This window comes from Panthera pardus, unplaced genomic scaffold, assembly GCF_024362965.1.
Source record: "Panthera pardus isolate Hobbes unplaced genomic scaffold, ASM2436296v1 HiC_scaffold_8, whole genome shotgun sequence".
NCBI classification, from domain to species: domain Eukaryota; kingdom Metazoa; phylum Chordata; class Mammalia; order Carnivora; family Felidae; genus Panthera; species Panthera pardus.
In genome coordinates, this window is record NW_026527013.1 from 24825563 (window position 1) to 24851781 (window position 26219).

Sequence of the window (26219 nt, forward strand, 5' to 3'; positions counted from 1 at the left end):
GGAGGATGCTGGAAAGTCTTCCCAAATGTGTATTTCTGAAAAGCTTTGGAACAGTTTCAAAGAAAACTACAGAAATCAGTCCAGAATGCAACTTTCCAAGGTAGGATTTTAATTATTTTGTATCATATAAAAATGGTTCTGCTGAAGTCCTTCTGGAAACAAACCATGAATCCTTAGGCATTGATGGTGAAAAGGGGTTCTAGGTAGTCCTGATAGGGACAGACCTCACAACTTCACAGTTCTAAGGCCACTGGTTTTTATCAATCCCAATGCCCCTGTACCTACTGCAGATGCTTGATACACATGATATATTGTATTTATATCACATTGTGATATAAATTAAGACCGAATGGTGCACTGCCACACCCTGTCTGTCAGAAATGTTTAAGTATATCTGATGGGTTGGTAAGGTAGAAGTGCCAGGAGTGAATTTAACAGAGCCTCCTAGGGGCGCCTGGGTGGCTCAGTCGGTTGAGCATCCGACTTTGGCCCAGGTCATGATCTCACAGTTCGTGAGTTCAAGCCCCGTGTCAGGCTCTGTGCTGACAGCTTGGAGCCTGGAGCGTGCTTCGAATTCTGTGTCTCCCTCTCTCTCTGCCCCTCCCCCGCTCGTGCTCACACTCTGTCTCTGTCAAAAATAAAGAAATTAAAAAATAAAAATAAAAAAAAAAAGAAATAGCCACAGTTTAAAAAAAAAACAGAAAAAAAAAAAAAACAAACAGAGCCTCCTATGAGGACCCAATGGAAGAAAGATCTCACTAGTGGGGCCTCCCCTTGCAAACTCCATAAAAACTGAGTAAATGTATTAAAAATCATTAGTCAGTACAGAAATGCAGCTTGACACCAAAATGAGATACCATTTTACATCCACTAGAGTGGCTAAAATTAAAAGCTGACAATACCAGGGGAGCCTGGATGGCTTAGTCATTTAAGTGTCTGACCTTGGTTCAGGTCATGATCTTGTGGTTTGTGGGTTCAATCCCCATGTCGGGATCTGTGCTGACAACTCAGAGCCCAGGGCCTGCTTTGGATTCTGTGTCTCCCTCTCTTTCTGCTCCTCTCCCCTCCCCTCTGTCTCTCAAAAGTAAACATTAAAAAAATTAAAGAATAAATAAATAAATAAAGCTGATAATACCAAATGTTGGTGAAGGTATGAAAGCTACTAGAACCCTCATCCTCATACATTGGGGGTGTGTAATGGCACAACCTCTTCAGAAAACAGACTGGTAGTTTCTAACAAAAATTTTAAAACATCTGTCCTCAGACACAGCAATGAATCTCCTTCCAAGTATTTGCCCATGAGGAATGAAAATACATGTGTACAGACTTGCACATGAGTATATAGAGCGGCTTTTTTTTCAATATACCCCCAAACTAGAAGTGATCCAAATATTCTCAGATTGTCATACATTCCTACAATGTATGAACTCAGCAACAAAACAAGAACAAATTCCTATACTCACATAACATGATGAATTCACAAATGTTATGCTAAGTAAAAGATCAGACTCAAAACCCACACCTTGTGTGCTTCCATTTATGTGACATTCTAGAAAAGACTAAACTAAATCTATGGTGATAGAGATCAGAACAGTGATTGCCTACAAAAAGGGGTAGGGATTGATGGAAAGGCTACAAGAGAACTTTTGGAGGTCACAGAAATATTCTGTATCTTGATTGAAGTGGTGGTTAAATGAGTACATATATTTACCAAAAAAGTCTCTGAATTATACCCTAAGATCTGTGCATTTTACCATACATAAAATTTAAAAAAAATTTAAATCCAGGTTAGTTAACATATAGTATAATAATTTCAGGAATAGAATTTAGTGATTCATCACTTACATATAACATCCAGTGCTCATCCCAACAAGTGTCCTCCTTAATGCCCTTTGCCCATTTAGCCCTTCCCCCACCCAACACCCGGCCAGCAACCCTCCATTTGTTCTCTGTATTTAAGAGTCTCTTATGGTTTGTCTCCCTCTCTGTTTTTATATTATTTTTGCTTCCCTTCGTTTATGTTCATCTGTTTTGAATCCTAAATTCCACATAGTGAAATCATATGATATTTGTCTTTCTCTGACTTATTTTGCTTAGCATTTTACCCTCTAGTTCCATCCATGTTGTTGCAAATGGCAAAATTTCATTCTTTTTGATCACCGAGTAATATTCCATTGTAGATACATCTTCTTTATCCATTCATCAGTCGATGGACTTTTGGGCTCTTTCCACAATTTAGCCATTGTTGATAGTGCTGCTATAAACATTGGGGTGCATGTGCCCCTTCGAATCAGCGCTCCTATATGCTTTGGATAAAAACCTAGTAGTGCAATTGCTGGGTCATGGGGTATTCTATTTTTAAGTCTTAGAGGAACCTCTATACTGTTTTCCAGAGTGGCTGCACCAGTTTGTGTTCCCACCAGCAGTGCAAAAGGGTTCTTCTTTCTCTGCATCCTCGCCAACATCTGTCGTTGCCTGAGTTAATGTTAGCCATTCTGATTGGTGTGAGGTAATATCTCCTTGTGGTTTTGATTTGTATTTCCTTGACGATGAGTTATGTTCAGCATCTTTTCATGTGTCTGTTAGCCATATAGACATCTTCTTTGGAATAGTGTCTATTCATGTCTTTTGCCCATTTCTTCACTGGATTATTTGTTTTTTGGGTGTCGAGTTTGATAAGCTCTCTATAGATTTTGGGTACTAACCCTTTATCCGATATCTCACTTGCAAATATTGCCCATTCCATTGGTTGCCTTTTTCTCCTCTAGGATTTTGATGGCTTCCTGTCTTATGTTTAGGTCTTTCACTCATTTTGAGTTTATTTTTGTGTATGGTGTTAAGTGGTCCAGGTTCATTCTTCTGCATGTTGCTATCCAGTTTTACCAACACCATTTGCTGAAGACACTGTCATTTTTCCATTGGAAATTCTTTTCCGCTTTGTGAAAGATTAGTTGGCCATACATTTGTCAGTCCATTTCTGGGTCCTCTAGTCTGTTCCATTGCTCTGAGTGTCTGTTTTTGTGCCAGTCCCATACTGTCTTGATGATTACAGCTTTGTAACACAGCTTGAAGTGTGGAATTGTGATGCCTCCAGCTTTGGTTTTCTTTTCAGAATTGTTTTGGCTATTTGGGATCTTTTCTGGTCCCAATCAAATTTTAGGATTGTTTGTTTTACCTCTGTGAAGAATGCTGGTGTTATTTTGATAGGGATTGCAGTATATGTAATTTTCTTTTTAAATCAGTTTTTAAGGGCACCTGGGTGGCTCAGTTGGTTAACTATATGACTCTTTTTTTTTTAATGTTTATTTATTTTTGGGAGAAAGAGAGACAGCACAAGGCTGGGAGGGACAGAGAGAGAGAGGGAGACATAGAACCCAGAGCAGGATCCAGGCTCTGAGCTGTCAGCACAGAGCCCAATACGGGGCTCGAACCCATGAACTGTGAGACCATGACCTGAGCTGAAGTCGGATGTTTAAACTGACTCAGCCACCCAGGCACCCCAAGTGTCTGACTCTTGATATCATGACCTCATAGTTCATGGGATCAAATCCCACATCAGGCTCTGAGTTGAGAGTGTGGAGCCTGCTTGTGATTCTCCTTCCCTCTCTCTGCCCCTTCTCTGCTCATGCTCACTGGCTCTCTCAAAATAAATAAATAAATGTTTTTAAAAAATCAGTTTTTATTAAGAATATAAACTGGTCACATAAATAAAATATTTCAAGGAGAGTGCTATTAAATAAATTCTAAAATGGACAGAAACATGTAAAAACACCTGAAATATGTAGTCTTCTCAAGCAGAATATGTTATCCATGTATCCATTAATACATCCAATATCCATGGCTGTATTAATTGGTATTCAACGTCCATTAGATCATGGAATGAACCTCAGTATTATGATGTAGTTCTTTGTTGAAAGACCTTTCTATTGGTATTAAATTCATGGTATTAGTGAAAGCCTTGGTAAGTATCAAAAAGATAATTCAGTTATCAATTTACTAACTCAGCTTTAAATTAATCTTCTATGTAAAATGGATCTGGGCCCTTTAAATATTTTTCCTTTGTAGCTGACAGGATGTTAAGCTTTTTTTTGTTCTCACGAGTGGGGAAGGGGCAGAGAGAGGGGGGCACACAGAATTCAAAGCAGCCTCCAGGCTCTGAGCTCTCAGCACAGAGCCTGGCATGGGGCTCAAATCAAGAACCACGAGATCATGAACTTAGTCAAAGTTGGATGCTCAACCAACTGAGTCACCCAGGTGCCCCTAAGATTTATTTTTTTAAAAACATTTTTTTTGACATTTATTCATTTTTTGAGAGACAGAGCATGAGTGGGGGAGGGGCAGAGAGAGAGGGGGACACAGAATCCAAAGCAGGCTCCAGCCTCTGAACTGAGCACAGAGCCCAAAGTGGGGTTCGAACTCACAGACCATAAGATCACGGCCTGAGCCAAAGTCGGACGCTCAACCGACTGTGCCACTCAGGCTCCCCTAAGATTTCTGGAGAGACACTGTAGGAAAAAAGAATCCTGTCCTTGCTTCCAGTGTATTCACTTGGTAGGCTCCTTGGAATCCAATATCTCAGTGGAAGAGGCTTCCCCCAGTTTCCAGCTTCTGCAGCACTGGCAGCTTCTCCAACATCAAGCTCATGCAGCATGGGCAGCATCTCCAGGGTCAAGCCCCCAGCACACAAGCTTGCTTCAGCACTCAACTCCTATAGAGACTAGTGGCCAGAAGCACCCAGCCATCAGCAGCTTCCCCCAGCAACCCCCTCAGGCAGTTTTGTAGTGACATGCCCCTGGTGAGATACCTTGAATGGATTCCCCCCGTAACCTAGAGGATGGATTTCTGGCAAGATCTCCTGGCATAAGCCAGGGTCATGAGTTCCAGTAAGGTCTGGATCTCGGTCCTGTGGGGCAAGGGGGCTCTTCCTTGGGGACTTTATCTAAACTGCTCTTTATATCTGCTATTTGTATATTTTTTAGAATTCTCTTTATTTCTTACTAGTCAATCTCTCATTATGCCAGATCTATTAACTATTATTATAGTTAATCATTATTTTTTAATGTTTATTTACTTTGAGAGAGAGAGAGAGAGAGAAAGAAAGAGGACACACGAGTAGGGGGAAGGGCAAAGAGAGAAGAGAGAGAATCCCAAGCAGGCTTCACGCTGTCAGCAGAGAGACTGACAAAGGACTCGATCGCACATACTGTGAGATCATGACCTAAGCCAAAATCAAGAGGCAGACACTCAATCGACTGAGCTACCCAGGTGCCCCCAAAGTAACATTTTATAAGTCACACCACTCTATCTCCCAGAAATACTCCTGTTAGCATGTCAGTTTAAATCTTTTTAGCCTTTTTTTTTTTTCTATGCCTAGGTAAGTGTTCCTTAAAACAGAACGAAACAAAACACAGGATCAAATGTACTCTGGTACCTGTTCATTTACTCAGTCAAGTAGATTAACAAATGTTGATTTAAGTATATCTTCCACAGACCAGGTACATAAACGAATATTAAAAGATCTCTGAGTTTTCACTGAATGTACTATGAGAGTTCAATGTGCCTCATTTATTAAAACTATAGTTTCCAAAAATTGCTTGAGTAGATGAAAACCCTGTGAAGTTTTAGTAGCTGCATTATAATTCTTATCATGAAATAGCATTCAGCCAAATTTAATAAAGTTGTTGGCATTTTTTATTTTTTGCTGTGTTTTCATGTGACGATTATTTACTGTCTATGCTTTTCAGTGCCAGGTGCTGTGGCTATGGAGGTATATGAGACACCAACTGCCTGGCCCTCTGAAGCTCACTCTGGCACAGGATCTTAAACGTATGAGCGCGCGGATCAAAAGGGCAGGGACTGGAAGCTCCAGAGAATAGGTTCCTGATTTACCCACTAGCGGATTCCAGAGGAGGTTCTTGGAGGAAGTACGTTTAAATTTAGATTTTTAAGAACTAACAGCAGTTAGACTCATAAAACACTAGTTCGGAACATGGGCTCCGGGGTTAAATTGTTTGATTAACCTCTCTATGCCTCAGAGATAACGTAAAGCTTCACTAGACCTAAAGTCCTTAGCTCCCAGTCTGCACAAAAGAGCTGAAATTCAGTACTTGTGATTGTTGCAATTTAAAAAAGAGTTACAATGCATTCAGAGCCAGAAACAGGACAAACCCTGTACCGGACCTAGGAGTCTCTCCCCAGGTCCCCACTCCCAATTTATTTCATACCCGAATAACCCTCTCTTACAAATATGAAATACGGGAAATGTTCATTTCCTAAAAAGCTTATACTTTTAGTTTTTCCATATTTTTGCCACCTCCACCTGAGCTGAGGCACTTCTCTGGGGGCTTCGAGTGAACTAGGGGCGGAGGGAGGGGGGGTGGTGTGCCTACAACTCCAACGAACGAAGATCCCCACTACCCAAGAACGAGGGCGAAGCGCCTGAGGCCAGGCTAACCCAGCGGGTCTCCCCAGTGGCTTCTCCCCGGTAGAGAGAGCACCCTCCAGCACGACTAATTCTGATTGGTCTGTTCTCCCAGCTCGCCGGCATCACCGTATCCAATGGGCGTAGCGCTTGTTGAGCGGCGGAGGCAACCGGCATACACAGGGGACCTGAGTGTTCGTGGAGAGAGCGAGAGGTCAGGCCATGAACCTAGGGTAAGCTGGGGCGAGAAGGGTGGTCTCTAGCGGAGACGGGGTGAAGCTAGGTTGGCCCTTGGAATCCTTCGTGGAACACCTTCCCGGCTTGCGCCGCCTCATACGGCATTGTTCGGCTGCCTGTGGCGGAGAGGGGACCAGAGGCCCGGGACGGCGTTTGTCGCCGCCGCCGCTTTTGCACAACGTTACTCGCTGTAAATCTGTCCGGGACCACCTTTCCGCCCTCTCATTAACCTCACGGTGGTGAGGGAAGAGAGGCGGAAAGCAGTAAGGGCAGATGGAGAGATAAAGTTTAGTGGCTTTCCGGGGAGAAATCCTGGCCCCGGCCCTGGTTTTTTGCGCCTTGGGCGTCTCTGCAGGTTGTCGGAGCGCCCAGAGGCGTTTAACGCCCGTAAGGCGGAGAACCGAGTCTTGAGCAACCGATGCATTGCCAGTACTTGGCCCCTAATAGGCCCTCATTAAGTTTGTTGAGTAAAAAGGACTGTTGCAGGGAAGTGATGGTGAAGTTCATGTTTTAAGAAGATGAAAAGTTACCAAACTCAGACAACACATCATTTAGCAAATGAATTTTGTATCCTAGAATCTGTAGAGAGAAAAATAAATAAGACAGGCTGCCCCTAAAGGAGTTTACAGTGCAGTAATACTGAACAGACGTACTTTTCGGTTTCATTCTTTTATTTGTTGAGTTTCACGAACGTGTAAACATGGAGTATTCTAACCCTGCAACAGGGAAACTTTTAAAGTCCGTTTTCCCCCACTGTTTTAATAAAACAGGGTATTTTGATTTCCTCTACTTACCAACACTACAGTTTCGTGTTCCCAATGAGACTTTTTTTCAACCTTTTTTTCCTTGGCTGATCCCGCTGGATTTAATTTTGTCTCTTAGACATCACATTTGTCCCCGTTGATGTTTATTGACCTACACTTATTCCTCCCTCACTTTTAGGAAACAGTGAATTAAATGTGGACTATTTTTATTTTCAGTGGAATTTTTATTAGGACCTTGATTTGTACAAGTTACCTTGGTAGTGTCTATTGTTAACTTTGTGCATTTGCATAGGACATGCACAAATAAATTATAACAGCCAAAACTTATTACAGATTTATTGTTGTTATAGTAACAAAGTGTCAGTGTGCTCAAAAAGTAACAGTGGTGGCAATGTTACAGGCCACTTTCAGATTAATGATGTAGCAGGCCATAGAATGTATTAGTCATGAACAAATAGTAGTTAGATATGTTTTGCTACTTTAACTTAGGTGGAGAGTTTTGGTAACAGCATTTTTTCCAGTCTGGATTTATAAGAGTTAAATAATGGCATGATAATTGAATTCATTGCTTACCAGTAAAATACGAAGTTTCATGTTAAAGGTAATAAAAGAATTTATTTTTAATTAATATATTAATTAATAATTATTAATTATTTCCAAATAAGTTTCAGGAAATTTTCAGGAATTTTCTGAGTGTTTAGTTTTATCTTGGATTGAAAAATGATTTTAATTAAAAGAATGGTTTAATATTTACAATTCTTGTATAAATTGGGAAGAACGTATATATTTTCAAGATTCAAATGAGCATTTCATTTCTCTTTAAAACTTTGCTGTTTCTTAAAAATGACAACTTTCTTTTATTTTTCAGAGATGGTTTAAAGCTTGAAACTGAATTATTGGATGGAAAAACCAAGTTAATATTGTCTCCATATGGTATGCTGTGTTACTGGAAACCTAAAATGTTAACTTTTATATTCCTACCTAAAATTTATATGAGTTTAATGTACTTTTTGCTTATAATAGAGTAATATTTAAATGATTCTTTGTAAAAAGCTGTTTTCACTTTTTCAGATTTATTTTTAGCCAAGTAAAGTCAGATTACATCACTGCTTACCACTCTCAGTATTTATTCATAAAACTTAATGTCCCAGTATATTTTAAGGTTTAATATGTTGCCTAATGGATAATCTGGGTAAAGTTTGTGTAATTATGTTCTGTGTATATAAAGAATGTTGTTTGAGAAAATTAAATTTGTAGTAAGACCACAGTTGCTAAAATCATTTTTAGTATTAGTTTTAAAACTCAGTAAACTTTGGTAGTCCGCTCATTTGTATTCCTATTTTTTTTTTTTTTTTCTGATCTGTTTATAGCTTTATCTTGGAAAATAAATAGAAGTGAAATAGAAATTCTTGAACTATTCTGTAAAAGTTAGAACACTCAGACAGGACCTAAAGTTAATGCTTTTGGAGTTAATATTTCTATTAAATACCTTCTTAAAACAATGCTAATTAAAATTTATTTTGTGACTGCCTTAGTGTGTTTTTGTTTGATGGCCCAGTAATTATTTTTTTCTTTTGTAGAATGTAAATCAAAATATTCTGTGAAGGTAAGCCAAATGACCTGACCTGTATTTGAATGTAAAATGTGGTTTTCTTTACAGTGGTTTGAAAAGAATTCCTGTGAAATTATCATAATGGGTTTGGGATAATGATGAGGAGTTATTGTTCTCTTGCTTTCAGGCTGGTCCTTTCACAGAAATGGGATCATAATTTTTCAGTTTAAAAAGGTGTATAGAACATTTTTCCTCTACATCAGTGCTGCCTAGTAAATCTTTTTGTGATGATGGAAATATTCTAAGATCATTGTTTTCTAACATAGTAGTCAGCAACTAGTCATGCGTGGTTATTTAGCACTTAAAATGTGGCTAGTATGACTAAGGAAGTGAATTTTTAATTTTATTTAATTTTGAATGCAAATTTAATAGTTAGTACACTGGACAGTGCAGTTCCTAAGATCTTTAAAAATACATATTCTTTAAAATGAGAATATTTTTCTTTTCATATTCAGATTCCATTTTCCCACATCAAAACGGTGTATCTGATTCACAGACTCTTACATGCATTTTGCCTTCTCCTTTAAGAGATCATACTTGAGCTTAATGATAATTTTCCTTTTAAATTTTGATCAGGAACCCATAGTAACTTTTTCTACAAAATACAGTACCACTTTCAGTTTTTTGATATCATACTTTTCTTGTTCCCTATTTTTTTCCATGTTTAGATTAATATGAGCAGAAATTTTATCTCTTCCATAATTCACTGTAGCCCTCCTTTTTCCTTTATCATTGCAGCATCTTAAAGTCTTTGTGTTTCTGTGAATAGAGCTCAATTTGGATGATGTGGCACTTTTCAACTCTGAGCTCTTGATGGCTTTGCTCTTTTTCCCAGGTTTGATCAAGGTGAAGTTCCTTGAGTACCGAGCATAATAATCACTTCATAAATGGGTGATGATAATCAGTAATTCCACATGTTACCAGTAAAAATTATCTCTCTAAATATGGTATATAGTTGTATACCTTGTGTGCTTTTTTAAAATCACAGAATACAAATTATATATTTTTTCCTGGTCCTGCTCTGTTAAAATATTGCAACTAATTATTTTTTTTTTAATTTTTTTTTTTTAATGTTTATTTTTTATTTTTGAGACAGAGAGAGACAGAGCGTGAACAGGGGAGGGGCAGAGAGAGAGGGCGACACAGAATCTGAAACAGGCTCCAGGCTCTGAGCTGTCAGCACAGAGCCCGACGCGGGGCTCGAACTCACGGACCGTGAGATCATGACCTGAGCCGAAGTCGGACGCTTAACCGACCAAGCCACCCAGGCGCCCCTGCAACTAATTATTTTATTTGAGTCACATTAACAACTACAGCACCCCTTTTTTAGCTCTTAGATAAAAAGCTGCTTGTAATAGTTGGTTTCCATCTTCCCTTGACCTCTGTTTTCTTTCACCTGTTTCTTCTTCCATCAATGTCCTTAATGGATTTGCTTCAGTCACCACATTTTGTGAAGACATTTCATTGTCTTTTTAACCAGCCTAGAACATATGGAGATCTCCTTTCATGCCTGTAATAAAATTACTAGTCTTGGACTTTTGATAGAATCATCACAAGATTCTGTTATCAATCTAAAAATATTTTATTCTAGGATTCTTTTTTTTCCAGAGTAACTATGTCTCAGTCGATGTTGATCTTAAATTATTATTTACTGTCTTGGAGCAAATTGTTTGATTTTATTCCTCTTGTTTTTGAGACTTCAAAATACTGATGATGGTAACTATATAAGGTGATGGATATGTTAATTCACTTGATTGTGGTGACTATTTCACAGTGTATGCATTTATCAAATCATCTAGTTGTATGCCTTAAATATATACAGTTTTTAATTGTCAATTATACCTTAATAAAGCTGGGGAAAAAATTCTAATGAAACCTAAGTCTCCCTTCTAGATTGATTTTACTTGAAGGAGCTTCTCTTCCCTTATTTATAGTGGTTGCTGAGATCTTCCTCATTTCTTTCTTTGCTCCTCACAGAAGGTAAAATACAAAGATAGTAGTACTTATCTTTTTTTTTTTTTTGCTTAAATCTGTTTTTAATTTCCCAAATCTCATTCAGCTTTATGTTGGATTCTCTTTCCCATAAGTTATTCATGAATTCTCTCTTCATAGTGTTTTTCTTCTACTGGGAGAAGCTCCTGAGTGACTACAACACCTACCTACAGTTCTGGTTTTCCCTTTCCTCATAGGTTGAATTACTGTCATTGTCATAGTGTGCTCTTTAAACACAGCTGAACTCTCATCTCGTCATGATTAAGTTTAACACCTCTGTGGTCCGAGTACTTTTTAAATTTTTCAAAATCCCTTCTGCATTTTTTTAAATCCGTGGTAAGGAATATGAAGTTAAAGATGGTTACCAGTTTAATTTCTTAAGCTTTTAGGAAGAGAAATGAAAGAAATGTTAATGATTCAGTGTCATGAGTAATTTATAAATTCTAAACTCTTCTACTCGGGCACCTGGGTGGCTCAGTTGATTAAATGTCTGACTCTTTGGCTCAAGTCATGATCTGATGATTCGTGGGATTGAGCCCTGCGTTGGGCTCTGCACTGACAGTGTGGAACCTGGTTAGGATTCTCTTTCTCTCACTCTCTCTGCCCCTCCCCTGCTCTCTCTCAAAATAAATGAATAAACTTCTAAACTCTTACACTTAAAATTGTCACTTGGGGGGTGCCTGGGTGGCTCAGTCGGTTGAGCATCCGACTTCGGCCCAGGTCATGATCTCGCGGTCCGTGGGTTCAAGCCCCGCATCAGGCTCTGTGCTGACAGCTTGGAGCCCGGAGCCTGTTTCGGATTCTGTGTCTCCTTCTCTCTCAGACCCTCCCCTGTTCATGCTCTGTCTCTCTCTGTCTCAAAAATAAAAAATGAACATTAAAATCAGCTGAAGAGCTTAAAAAAAAAAAAAAAATTGTTACTTGGGCGCCTGGGTGGCTCTGTTGGTTAAGTGTCTGACTTTGGCTCAGGCCATTATCTTGAGGTTTATGAGTTCGAACCCCAGGTCAGGCTCTGTACTGACAGCTCATAGCCTAGAGCCTGCTTCAGGTTCTGTGTCTTGCTCTCTGTCTGCCCCTACCCTGCTTGCACTTTGTCTCTCTTTCTCTCAAAACCAAACATTAAAAAAAAATTGTCACATATTAGTTGAAATGTAAAACATGTAAAAATTTTTTTCATAGGTATTTCTACATGTGAGAAGCAGAATAGTGTCATGCTAAAGGATATACACAATATTAGTGTTAAGTAGCACATTTTATATTTTAAAATGTTACTTTTCTCTGATTCTTTCTAGCTTTGGCATCCTGGCCCCATATAAATGATAAAGTCAGCCAGTACTAAACAAATTCATTGGACATTGTATTATGAAAAATATTGATAGAATTAAAACTAGTTAAAAAACAATTTGGCTATGTAAAAATTTTGACATGAAGACTTGATCTATTTTGATCTATTAAAATTCACATAATCCAGTAAACACTTGGAATTATTTGGTCTAGATTGCTTTTTCTTAATAAGTAACCTGAACATAATTGAATATTTATTTGGTAGTTCATGATCTTTTGCTGCTTCCATTTATTGGTTTTGTTTTTTTTTTTTTCTCCCCTGCCATTTAGCTACAAAAGATAATCAGAATTGAGCTGAGTATATATTGACCTCATGCCACATCATTGCCCTTCCTGCCCACCCCCCTACCCCCATTTTGTTAAATATTTTTAGAAGATTTTTTGGTCTGTTTTTTTTTTTTTTTTGTAAGTGAAATTTTGCAGGATAATTCTATTTAAATTAGATCGTCAATTAGTAAGTTTTTATTTAACAAGGATTTACTGAAGATGTAAAATTCTAGTAGAGTGCCATTCTTGACTTTATTTCTTCTGTGATTGAAAGAAAGGAAATGAGCAAAACCTGGTCCTTGTGTTTTGGAAGTGAGGGTGTCAGGTAAATAACTCTATATTACAAGCAGAATATGATGTGTACTATAGTAGGATAATGTATACCACAGTAGGGTTATAAAAGGCAGACAACACTGCAAAGAGCAGCCCTTTGTGGTTTGAGGAGACCAGGGAATGCTTCATAAACGAGGTGACATTTTAATTAGAACTTAAAAGATGAGGCAGATATTTATAGGTAAAGAGGTAGGGGAGTGTATTCTAAGTTCAGAGAAAATACTGGGCACAATACCAAGATAGAAAGCCTAATTTGCATTTGGGGAATAGTGTGTATCTCGGGGAAGTTTAGAACATAAAGCTTAGGGGAGGGTTTAGTCTTAAAGAGTTTAATTTTTTTTTTAAATTTATTTATTTTGAGAGCATGAGTAGGGGAGGGGCAGAGAGAGAGGGAGAGAATCCCAAGCAGGCTCTGCGCCATCAGTGCAAGAGTCCGATGCAGAGCCCGATCTCATGAACTGAGATTGTGACCTGAGCTGAAATCAGGAGTCAGACGCTTAACAGACTGAGACAGCCAGGCACCCTTTAAAGAGTTTAAATATATACTTAGAGAATTTGAACTTCCTTGATTTGTATGTAGGGAGCATTAAAGTATTTTTGAAAAGTGGAGTAGATACGGTATAATTTGTGTTGTAGGATAGGGCTTCGGACAGCCCTACAAAGGACAGATTGTAACTTAGAGACCATAGTTATGGGCCAAATATAGTCCAGGGAGAGTCATAAGTTCTTGAACATGGGTGGTGGCTAGTGAAATGGAAAGAAGGGGACAGAAATGACTTCAAGATATGTTAATGGCATGCACTGCACTTAGTTTGAATGAGCAACTGATTAGAGAAACAAAATGCTCAACTATTAGTGACCAAAAAAAGGCCCATATGAGTCAAAGAAGGGTGAGAAAGTAGGAGCTGTAGTTGGAGTCTGAAGTGGTAGGGCTCAGCTCTGTAAGCTACATGCAGTCAGCTAATAATTTGCTTATTCCACACAATGGTTTTCAAAAACTAGAGTGAATTGCCAGTATCTAAACATTGGAGAGTTTAATGTAAAATCTGTCATTTTTGGTTCTCTTGAAATACTGGATTCCTGTTTGGCAGTGTAGGCTGGTTCTGATGGTGACTGCCTCCTTTAGGTGGAAAAATGCTTTCAACTCATCTTGTTTCCTACCTAGCCTAATTTACAGTACGTATTCGAGTTTGCCATTTCTCACTTAGAGAATTAGTTATATTAAAGTAGCCACAGGGATGAGAGGATAAAAGGCATTTTACATTGTGGTACCAATTACATTGGTATTATCAAAAGCCTGAAGCTAGGAACAAATAGGATTTGGATGAGGTGAAGAGAATAACAAACAGATCTGTGGCTGATACTGCAGGTACATTTTGAAAAGTCAGGTGAAATGTGAATGGCTACTTGGTCTAAGTGTGGTTGTATATTATATAAGTTACTGAAAGACCAGGAGAGTTGGGATATGATAAGCCGGGTGAAAGTCGTGGGGCATCTACCCTACTGTTTGACAGCAAATATCTTCTTCATTTTTACATCTCTAGTGCTTTTCTGTATTGGTGAGCACATAAAAAGCAACAATTAATAGTGATTAAATGGGTGTTGAATTACTTTCGGTTAATTGGGTTTACTGAAATGTATAATGGATTAATAGAGGAAAGGTATGAATTAGGCAGACTGTAATCTAGTAGTGTGGTAATGAAAACCTGAATTTAGGCTTATCATCATGTAAATGGTGAGAAAAAGATATTTGAAAGGAAGAAATGACCAATACTTGTTCATAAGCCAAAGAAGACCATGAAAGAGGATAAAGTTAAAGATGACTCCATGCTTACTGGTCTGAGAGATTAGGACAACAGTGCCACAGAAATAGGATATTTTGGAAAGGGGAATAAATATGGGGGAGAGAGATAATTCAGTCTTTAAAATAGTGTAGTTGAGGGTAGTCAACAAAAAATTCACTTAACACCTATTTTGTTCCACTCATTGTTCTGTACTGGAGCTATACAGTGGACAAAGTATAAAAAATCTCTGCCCTAGGGAGTTTACATTGGAAACGAATAGAGGCACTTGGGGTGGCTCAGTCAGTTAAGCGTGCAACTTCAGCTCAGGTCATAATCTCACAGTTCGTGGGTTCAAGTGCTGCTTCGGGCTCTGTGCTGACAGCACGGAGCCTGGAACCTGCTTCTGGTTCTGTCTCCCTGTCTCTCTGCCCCTCCCCTGCTCATGCTCTGTCTCAAAAATAAACAAACATTAAAAAAAAGAAGATTGAGTTGAATGGGCATACAGTAAGCAAAATATACAATGTCACAAGATGAAAAGTGCTATAGGGAAAAAGAGAAAGGGAAGAGGCACAGTCACTTTAGGGGCACAGCAGTCTTTGGAAAAGGGAGTGCTAGGTAGGTGAGAGTGTGAGGGAGAACAGGAAACCTGCAAATTTAAATCAGTTGTTCAGAGAAGACCTCACTGAGCCAGTGATGTTGGAGCAAAGATTTGAAGGAGGTGAGTACATAAACCATGAGGGAAGAATGGCCCAGGTAGAGGGATTGACTAATGCTAAGGCCTGAAATTAAGAGAGTCTTATTCAAGGAATAAGAAGCCCACGTGTCTGGAGGCTAAGACAAAATGAGATCAGAGAGATCAGGTAAGGGGATAAAATGTGAAGCATGCACAGATCATTAGGTCAGAGTAAGAAGTTCAGTTTTTTTCCTAAGTAAGATAGGAAGGCCTTAGAAGCTTTTGAAAAAAGTGACATGATGTGACTTTACTTACTAAGGTACCCTGTGGCTGCTGTGCCGAGCACAGACTGGGAAGTGAAGGCAGAAGTAGGAAAAGCAGGCTTTTAGAAATTCAGGCAAGAGCATTATAATGACTTGGAGTAGAGGGCATAAGAAATGTTCAGGAGTGGTCAGATTCAGGACATATTTTGAAGATGGAGCAAAACAAGGTTTAATGACAAGTGTGGCATATGAGAGATAATTCCAAAATTTTTGGCATGGGTAGCTTCCTCTGAAAGGAGGAAGTTATTTAGGGGCATGTGGGAGATCAAGAGTTTGATTTGGGGCTTGCTGAGGCTTTTTTTGTGTGTGTGTGTGTGTCATTAAAGACAATTTTATTCGATCCTATCCAATCTGTGTGTGCACATACATATACACAGTCCATAGCAGACTTTGCAGGAATGTATATATTTCATTAAATGATAAATATGAGAACGTTTGGAAGTCCTGTGTATAATGTACTTTTGTCACTGTGAATTCTTTTCATAGGTTATATGGGGCATGCTGAGTTTTAAATGGCTATTAGAAACCCAGTGGAAGTGTTTGGATAGGCAGATGGAACCTTAAGTTAGGGGAGAGTTCCATCCTGGAGACAAATTTGGGAGTCCTTAGTATATGGATAATATTTAGAGCCACAAGGGTAAATGAAATTAGCAAGTGAATGAGGTAACTTAGAGAAGAGATCCTGGGACTGAGCAACTTTAAGAGGTCTGGGGGAAAGGAGCAGCAAGAACCAGGATTGTGGAGTCCTGGAAGTGAAGTAGAGAAAGTGATTCAAAGTGGAAGGAGTTGGGGCCCCTGGGTAGCTCAGTTGGCTGAGCATCAGACTTCAGCTCATGATCTCACAGTTTGTGAATTTGAGCCCCATGTCGGACTCTGTGCTGACAGATCAGAGCCTGGAGCCTGCTTCGGTCTCTCCTCTCTCTGCTTCTCCCCTACTCATGCTCTGTGTCTCTCAAAAATAAATATTAAAATTTTTTTTTTAAGTATTCAAAATAGAAGGAATATTCAACTGTGTCACATGCTGATAACATGTTAGGATGAGGATCTGAGAATCAGTCACTGGATTTGCAACATAAAAGTTATTAATGACCTTGATGAGTTTTAGTGGAGTCGTGTGGGTGAAAGTTTGTTGGGAATGGGATTATGGGAGATGAGAGGAGAAAGTGGAATCATGTATTTTTTAAGGTGATAAAAAATGATGTGATCCAGCAGAAAAGAAACAGTTGATTCAGGAGAAAGCAAAGAATTGCTGCAGAAAGATCCCTGAGAACGGGTTATATGAATATGTATGAATAACAGGAGTACAAGCAGGTTTGTATGACTCTTGATGCTGGTACAGATTTGGTGGTAGAAATTTCTTGAAGTTTTTTCAGAATGCTTCTCTGTAAGATTTTTAGTGAAATATTGATCAAGATTTTCAGCTGAGAATAAGTTATGAAAGAGAAAGTGTTAGGAATTTGGGAAAGAGGAGAAAGTTGAAATTGTTAAGAGTAAATGAATTTGGGAAATGTTTGACTGTAGGGTAGCATGTTGTTTGGGCTATGTATTTAAGGTGAAACTAAATATTGTGGCTTGGTATTTTTCTTCCTGAGTAGTGCAGGCACAGAGTAGGTGATGAAGAGTTAGATTTTACCAGTTTGGGGATTTGCAAAGTGTATGTCAGAGCAGGAGTTGGGAATGGAAGGCAATGGTGGTTTTGGTTGATTGTGGAATTTAAGGAAGGAAATGAGGACAAGAGGAAGGTAGTAGAATCAATAGATTATAGATCCCAGGTGAGTTAAAGAATTATCAGAATTGGGATATGCAAGGAGAATGTTGGTCATTGTGCCGTGATTGAAATTGAGACTATGGAGGGATTGCAAGTTAGGAGTAACAAGGTCACTATAAGATATCACTATGGGAATGAGTAACCGAGGTGGCTTGGAGGACAAGAGTAGAAGAGCAGAGTTCAAGGAAATGAGAGGCCAGGGAATTGGAAAAATGATCTATGTGGATATGAAAGCACTAATAATTAAGACAGGAGTTACGGATGTCGACCCACAAGTTAAGTTATTCAAGGCATAACTGACCTAAGTAACTAATGCACAGGCCTATAGATACCTATAAAGAAAATTGGTAGTATGAGTGGTATAATCATGACATGAGATTCCAAGCTGGAGTAGAATGGAGATGTTCTACAACAGCTAGAATGAAAATTCTTCTGTATTCATTATCTTGAAATAAAGTAATTTCCGGTTGTTGATGAAGCTTTCAAGTAGATTTGCAAAGGTTAAATGTTATTTTCTCATGGATATAATCTTTTAACAGCAAAATGGAAAAAAAATTTAGAGGCCTGACATCACAGACAATATAAATAAAGATAATTGTTTGATTTTTCATGGGCTGTTATAAAGTATAAATTTCTGGTATTTTAACAGATGGGAAATAAGACCAAGATTGCAAAATGTCCATTAAGAACAAAACAAACTGGATACATTCTAAAATCAACACAAAATACTTGTATCAAGAGTGGAAAACTTTTGCAAAAGAAGAGAATGGGTTCAGAAACTTCACAGGCAAAAGGTGAAAAAAATAGTATGACTTTTTCACCCACTAAGGATTTATGCAAGCAGTATGTAGATAAAGACTGTCTTTATGTCCAGAAAGAGATTTCACCTGCCACCCCCAATATACAGAAGACTAGAAACACCATAAATACATCTATAGTATCTGAAGAGAAGCTTTGCCAAAAACACATCACAGCTGCAAATATGAAGAGCAGTTTGGTGTGTCTAACACAAGACCAACTACAACAGATTTTGATGACTGTGAACCAAGGGAATGGATCTATTTCCCTGATTGAAAATGGAAAGGAGGAAACATGTAAGGTTTTTTTTGAAGTTTTAATTAATATTAACTTTACCAATATGTACTTGTTTTCGAATTTCTCATTCATTGGATTTGATATAACTGTGCCTCTTAAATTCTAAGTTACTGTGTAACAATCTTTTAAAATAATTATTCTTTTAGAGAACAGTTTTCTCATGCAGAATTACCAATTCTGTGGACTCTAGAGTAAAAAAGCTATTGTACTGGGGCGCCTGGGTGGCGCAGTCGGTTAAGCGTCCGACTTCAGCCAGGTCACGATCTCGCGGTCAGTGAGTTCGAGCCCCGCGTCAGGCTCTGTGCTGACGGCTCGGAGCCTGGAGCCTGTTTCCGATTCTGTGTCTCCCTCTCTCTCTGCCCCTCCCCCGTTCATGCTCTGTCTCTCTCTGTCCCAAAAATAAATAAAAAAACGTTGAAAAAAAATTAAAAAAAAAAAGCTATTGTACTTACTTTAGAATATAGAAGGCTCTACTTACATTAAAAATAATTATATTAAATGTTTTTTTTTTTTTAATTTTTTTTAACGTTTATTTATTTTTGAGACAGAGAGAGACACAGCACGAACGGGGGAGGGGCAGAGAGAGAGGGAGACACAGAATCGGAAGCAAGCTCCAGGCTCCGAGCCATCAGCCCAGACCCCGACGCGGGGCTCGAACTCGCGGACCGCGAGATTGTGACCTGAGCTGAAGTCGGACGCTTAACCGACTGAGCCTCCCAGGCGCCCCTATATTAAATGTTTTAAAAGACCACTATAGAATTTCTAGTGAAAATTGAGGGAACCTTTACTTTGAATATTTGACTTGAGTTGCTGAAAAGATTTTTTTCCTGGCTCCTGCATTTTGCCTTCTTTGACCCTTAATCTACGTTGAGGATTGGCAGCACTATCTTTTTAATCAATGTAAAACATAGATTTGGAAGGAGTAGTAGAGTGTTACATGTCTTCTGTTTCATTAGGGCATTGTGTTATGTTTTTAAAAGCCTTCCAGTTTCAGCTTTGAGCTAAGGAATTAATATGAGTAGAACTATCATTAAAATTTTGTTAGGCGATAATGAAATAAATTAAAATTAACAGTCACTAGAAAGAGGCCCCACAACTGATTTGGGGACAAGTTGGAGTAATTTACCTTCTCTTGGCCTAGATTGTTCTTTGTAAAATGAGGGAGCTGGGTCTTTAGAGGCTAGAATTGTAGCCTAGAGAACAAAAAATAAAAACTTACTATGCATAGTGAGAGATAACGTCAACAAAGTTGAAGGCAGAATTTGTCTAATCATGTATTGACCTGCATATTAAATATGCTTTCTCTTCACTGGGAAAACTAGCACATTGAGGTAGAATTAGAACAGTGTTTGAGCCAAGCATAGGAACCTGTGTAAAACATTTGTAACAGGTATAACAGAGGCATAGAGACAGTGGTCCATAATAAAGTTTTCCATTGATTTCCCAGCTAAATGAGAAGAATAAGGACAAGGTAATGAGTTTTTCATAAAGCTATTTGCATTTATTCTCCTTTAAGTTGTGATTTGTTTTATATTATTTGTAAAAATATTATCAACAAGAGTAAATGGAGGGTTTTTGTTGTTGTTGCTTGTTTGTTTTCATATTTGACACAAGAGATTATATAGCTGTTCTGGACCATTTAACCGCTGGGCTCAGTTTCCTTTTTTGACAAAAGGGAACGATAATACCTACTGAAGGATTGCTGTGAGAGGTAATTACTTTGGTAATGTTAAGGCAGTGTTTTTAAAGTGCGTAGCAGTATGCCAAGATAAGGTATTGTAATATGTGTAATTTTAGTGTTAATTTTAAAACATGCATTTTTACTCCCTAGGTCGGGGCAGTCTACATTTAAACAATATTTCTAATCAGCCAAATGACGAAAACGTTATGGGAGTACTCCAAAAAACTGAGGCTCTTTCATCTGTCCTAGATGAAAGTAAATCTGTTTTAAATAAAAATCAAGAGACATCTAAGCAGTATGAACAGAAAATTGTCATGTATGTAACTCCTATATGTTATTGTGGGGTCATCTGGTGAAAATGGTTCTGCTTTTCCTTGACTTGCATGTGAAATATTTACTGTGAAGACTGTGAGCTGTTTAAAAGTTTATTACTTAATATTTATGGGTAACTTGTATAGAAACATATAATAAGGTTTCTGTTATTTTTTGTGTTAGAGAGAATGCATGGAAACCAGCTGACATATTCAGTACCCTGGGGGAAAGAGAACGTGATAGAAGTTTGTTGGAAGCAAAAAAAGCCCAGTGGAGGAAAGAGCTTGGTAGGTAATTATTATACCTGTTATTATTATAGATTAGGTTGTGTCTTTTTGTCTACTCGGTGTGCACCAAAAGACCAGAGGTGAGCGATGAGCATTAATATCATTAGTATCATTCTGGAGCTCAAAGATTCCTAAACTTTTCTCAGTTCCTGAGAATCCATTTTCATATTTTTCTATTGTAGAAATCCTATGCATTTAATGGTTTTATTTAAAAATAATTGGGTTCGGGGCACCTGGGTGACTCAGTCGGTTAGGCGTCTGACTTTGGCTCAGGGCATGATCTTATAGTCCATGAGTTCGAGCCCCGCGTCGGGCTCTGTGCTGACAGCTCAGAGCCTGGAGCCTGCTTTGGATTCTGTGTCTGTCTGTCTGTGTCTCTGTCTCTGTCTCTCTCTCTCTCTCTCTCTCTCTCTCTGCCCCTCCCCTGCTTGCACTCTGTCACTCTCAAAATAAATAAACATTAAAAAAAAAAATTAAAAGAAAAGTAAAAGCATAGAGATGGGCTTCATCTTCCACTCAACTAGAGAGTCCTGTGAGGCAGTCATATCGCTGATGAGACAGGTGATATAGAAAAAGATAAGCAGAAGAAATTGGGAATGAATTATTTATGTTGGAAGTCAAAGTAGCAGAAGTTTGAAGAAATTAAATGTATGCTAACAGTATCTGAAGGTTTGGAGATTCGTTGTGTCTTTATATCATAATTTCAGCTTTAAATATTTTCTTTCAATACACATTTTGCTTATCAGACTGTAACACCAAACTTCTGAAGTAAGATGGAACTGCTTGGAAATGACTAAAGTGTTTTATGTTTTATTACCTAAAAAGAGTTTACTTTCTTCTGTTAAGAAAGCACCTTTCTCTTTGCTAAAGTCCTGCTTTCATTAATTTTCTTGAAATTTAGATTTATACATCTCTGAATCTTTTTAAAGTTTATTTTTAAGAGAGAGACAACATGAATGGGGAGGGGCAGAGAGAGAGGGAGACAGAGAATCCCAAGTAGGCTCTGCACTGTCAGTGTGGAGCCTGACGTGGGGCTTGAACTCGTGAGACCATGAGACCATGACCTGAGCCAAAACCAAGAGTCGGGTGTTTAACCGACTGAGCCACCCAGGTGCCCCTATACATCTCTGAATTTTTAAGAACTATTGATTTGGGACCTTGTTGTTATATTAGTTTGTTAGATACAAGATTTTGCTTTTTCACTTTTCAGCGGTTATGAATAATAATGGCATTTATTACATACTTAATTTGTGCTAGGTCCTATACTGAAATAGGCACTATTCTCATTTTACAAAAGAAGAAACTGAGTTTTAGAAAGGTGAACAGCGATTTGCCCCGTTACACAGATAGGAAGTGGTTGAACTAGGATTCGATTACAGGGTTCTCTGAATCCAGAGGTCTCACTTTTCAATCTCTTTGTAATACCTGAGTGAACATTATAGGAAAGTAGAACTTCAGAATAATTAGCATGTTATAAAATACGTTCTGAAAAAATTGCTTTTTATTGCCAATTGTGATAAACATTTTTACATCCATCTGTGCCATACATAAGTTTGGTTCTGGTTAAATGTTTTCTTTTATTCCATATTTCTTAAAATTCTTCTCTGTTTTGTGAGGTAATCTCCCTAAAAAACAGTTTTGATTAGATCTGTGTTGGAATCTGCACTCTTTAAGAAGGTCATGATTTGTTTACATGATTTTTTTTTTACAGTTTTTATACATTTTTTTAAAAAAGGACATTATTTACAGATGAACAGGTTGCTTTAAAGAAGAAAGAAAAAGAAGCTTCTGAAAAATGGAACAATCCCTGGAAAAAATTTGAAAGTGATAAAAGAATATGGGAAAAATTTCAAATTCTTGACCAGTCTAAGGTAAGAGTATAAAAATGAAGCATTTATAGAATATAAGACATCTTAATTTTACTTTTTTAAATTCTAAGCCATGTTCATATCATAAAGGTTTTTAAAAAAATTTATTTTTCATGTTATTTTATCTCATTCATTCATTCATTCATTCATTCCTTCATTCCGTTAGTAGGCTTCATGCACAGCATGGAGCCCAATGTGGGGCTTGAACTCAAAAGAGTTCAAGATCTGAGCTAAGACCTGAGCTAAGATTAAGAGTTGGATGCTTAACTGACTGAGCCATCCAGACACCTCTCATATCTTATTTTAGAACAATTTTATTTTGAATTTAATTATGACCTCAGCTAGGTTCTATTTGCATTCTGTAAATTGTCTTACTATATAGATGAGTGTAGAGGCCTGAGGCACCTCCTTCAGGCTCCTGTAAAAGAGCTCTGCCTTTTTTTAGGTGACCACAAAACACTGCCAGTGACCATGTGGTATCCACCACAAGGTGGATATATCAACTTATAACAACAAGGTGGATACTTATATCAAACATAAGTATATACCAGGTGTCCCTTAAGTAGTGTTTTAGTGACCTTTAAATTTTGCCTAGGTTTAATATTATATAAAGAAAGTGTCCTTGTGTTTTCTCTTTGTTTTTAGACTTGTGCTAGCTCTTCTAGCATTCTGTCACAGTCTCCTTGTCAGGTAACAGTGGTCCAGGCTGATGGGCACCCACTAATTAGAGTTGGTCAAATTTTAGAGGTAAGTGCCATTACTTTGAATATATAAGCCTTTTAGTACTTGATCTCTATTTTCCTTGAAGGAGTGAATCTAAGTATTTTTATTTTATTTTAATTAACAGTTAATTTTTACTGAGTGCATTATGCTCCTTACATTTAAAAAAATATGAACTTTTCTTTTTTATATATATATAATAATTTTTCTTTCCTAGTGAACGTTTACAGTTTAACAAATGTGTTCTGAAAATAATGCAGTAACCTAAAGGGATGATTCTGGTGGTAGATGTTTTCAGCACTGGTAGATTTCTTATAGAACCCCTCCAGGTTAGATTGTGTGGCTTCCATGGCTGTTTGTTCTGCTCCATATAGGGCTGACTTGCCTACATCAAAGAGTTCTATAGTTGTTGATAATTTTACATTAACAAAAGGAATGAAATCTGAATTGTATTTTTCCACATTCCCAAAAGTACTTTGACTATTGAAAGGCAATAAATTAGTCTTGATAGAAGGCATTTTACAAAAATCTTAGTTTTGAAGGATAATTTTAAGTGTAAAGTTAAAGTGTAAAGTTTAAAAATTGATACATGCAGGGGCGCCTGGGTGGCTCAGTTGGTTGAGTGTCCGACTCTAGGTTTTGGCTCAGGTCACAATTTCCTGGTTTGTGAGCTGACAGCACATAGCCTGCTTGGGATTTTCTCTCTCTCGCTCTCTCTCAGCCCCTCCCCAACTTGTGTGTGCACTCTCTCTCAAAAACAAAATACTTTGATGCATGCAGATACTACTAAAAACTACAACTAAAACTGTTCATGAAGTTGGTAAGAATTAGTTGTTAGCTATTTACAGTTCAACATTAGGATTGAAGTATCTTTAATACTAAAAATGATAAGGTATTTTCAGTTACCAAAAAAATTTAGATTGAAATGTTAGTATATCATTTCTTACTGCTTAATTTTTACTATTTTTAGGTCATTTATTATCTGAGAGTAATTTATACTATGATTATTTTCTTAAATTTTTTTTAATGTTTATTTATTTTTGAGAGAGAAAGACAAAGCATGAATGGCAGAGGGGCAGAGAGAGAGGGAGACACAGAATCCGAAGCAGGCTCCAGGCTCTGAGCTGTCAGCACAAGCCCGATGCGGTGGTTGAACTCACAAACCGTGAGATTATGACCTGAGCTGAAGTCAGATGCTTAACCGACTGAGCCACCCAGGCATCCCTATACTATGATTATTAATGCAAATAAATAATTAGCCATTCGAGGTGACTTTTAGGTGTTTTTACATTTCGTATGTATTTTTAAATGACAGCGTGTGTCTTTTTTTTTATAATCCAAAAAACCAATAAAATTATTTATACTGTGGAGTCAGAGATGGGAATTGGGGTGGGAGAAGAACTAGAAAGTAAAACACACACTAAATGTAAGGCTGGACAACCAAGGCTTAAAGGGTATCATTATTCTCTTTTTTTTTTTTTTTTACTGTTTAAATGCAGTTTTTATGCACTTATGTGTATGCATGTGGTAGGATATTGGAGAGATGCTGTTGAGGGGAAATGAATTAACTGTGTAATTTTAAAAAACCCTTCTTAAATATCTGAAAGCAGTTGACTTCAGAAATCCATCCCATAGCCAGACTGTTTTACTATTAAGTTAACCTTTTTGTGTAATTAAGAGGAGCAAAAATTTGGTTGCAAGTAGAGTCACCAAGGCCAATTTTGTTAAAACATAAGGTAATGCATATAAAGTGCTTATTAGAACATTGGCTGACAAATAGCAAACACTCAATGAAAGTTTACTCTGTTTGTAACTTACAAAGCATATCTTTTTGGAGTCCAAGGCTGTTTGGCGTCAGTTCTCTCACCAGCTTCCCTTCTTCTTTCTTTTTTTTAAGTTTATTTATTTTGTGAGAAAGAGCAGAGGGGCAGAGAGAGAGAATCCCAAGTAGGCTTTGCACTGCCAGTGCTGAGCCTGACTAGGGGCTCGAACTCATGAACCGTGAGATTATGAGATCATGAATCATCCAATCATGAGATCAGACACTTGGAACTGAGCCACCCAGTTGCCCCTACACTGTGTAATTTTAAACTGTTGTGTTTCTAAGAAATTTACTTCTAGCCTCAACTTTTTTGAGAACATCTCACCTCCATGCAGACTTGGCTTTCCCTAATCACTACTCCTTGCTGGGAAACCTATTAAGTGAAGCAAGTATATTCAAATGCATTCTTTAACATGGGGAAGAAAGGGAGGTTATCACTCTGCTAAGTTTCTTAATGCTACCACCATACTATAGTTCTGCATTTGGCCAATAAAAAATTATATGTTTTTTCCTTTTTAACCTTTTTTGTGGTAAAATACACAAAACATAGAATTTACCATTTTAATCATTTTTAAGTGTACATGTAGAGGGATTCAGTACATTCATTTTGTCAGTCAACCATCGCCGCTGTCCACCTCCAGAATTTTTTCATCATTCCAAACTGAAACTATCCATTAAACAGTCACTCCCCATTTTTCCCTCCCCCTAGCCCCTGGCAGCCATTCTAATTTGTCTATGAATTTGACTATTCTAGATACTTTAAGTGGAATCACGTAATATTTGCTCTTTTGTGTCTGACATACTTCACTTATGCTGTTTTCAGGGTTCATCCGTGTTATAGCATGTATCAGAGTCTCATTCCTTTTTAAGGCTAAATAATATTTCATTGTATTTATAATACTGCATTTTGTTCATC

At 37.8% G+C, this 26219-nt stretch overlaps 1 protein-coding gene across 9 annotated transcripts in view; it reads left to right on the forward strand.

The window, feature by feature from the left end:
* Window positions 1-6567: 6567 nt before the first annotated feature.
* Window positions 6568-26219, forward strand: part of CCDC66 (coiled-coil domain containing 66) — a 51107-nt gene continuing 31455 nt past the window's right edge. For 2 of the 9 annotated variants that reach the window (XM_019470012.2, XM_019470014.2), the window contains exons 1-8: window positions 6568-6654; window positions 8291-8355; window positions 9003-9028; window positions 18168-18612; window positions 20445-20610; window positions 20790-20897; window positions 22629-22764; window positions 23407-23508. In XM_019470012.2, coding sequence (XP_019325557.2) covers window positions 6644-6654; window positions 8291-8355; window positions 9003-9028; window positions 18168-18612; window positions 20445-20610; window positions 20790-20897; window positions 22629-22764; window positions 23407-23508 — 1059 coding nt within the window. In that variant the 5' untranslated portion in view covers window positions 6568-6643. Of the gene's footprint in view, window positions 6655-8290; window positions 8356-9002; window positions 9029-10968; window positions 11015-18167; window positions 18613-20444; window positions 20611-20789; window positions 20898-22628; window positions 22765-23406; window positions 23509-26219 lie in introns of those variants that run through there. The other 7 variants (XM_019470021.2, XM_019470013.2, XM_019470020.2 and 4 more) reach the window with 7 other exon arrangements.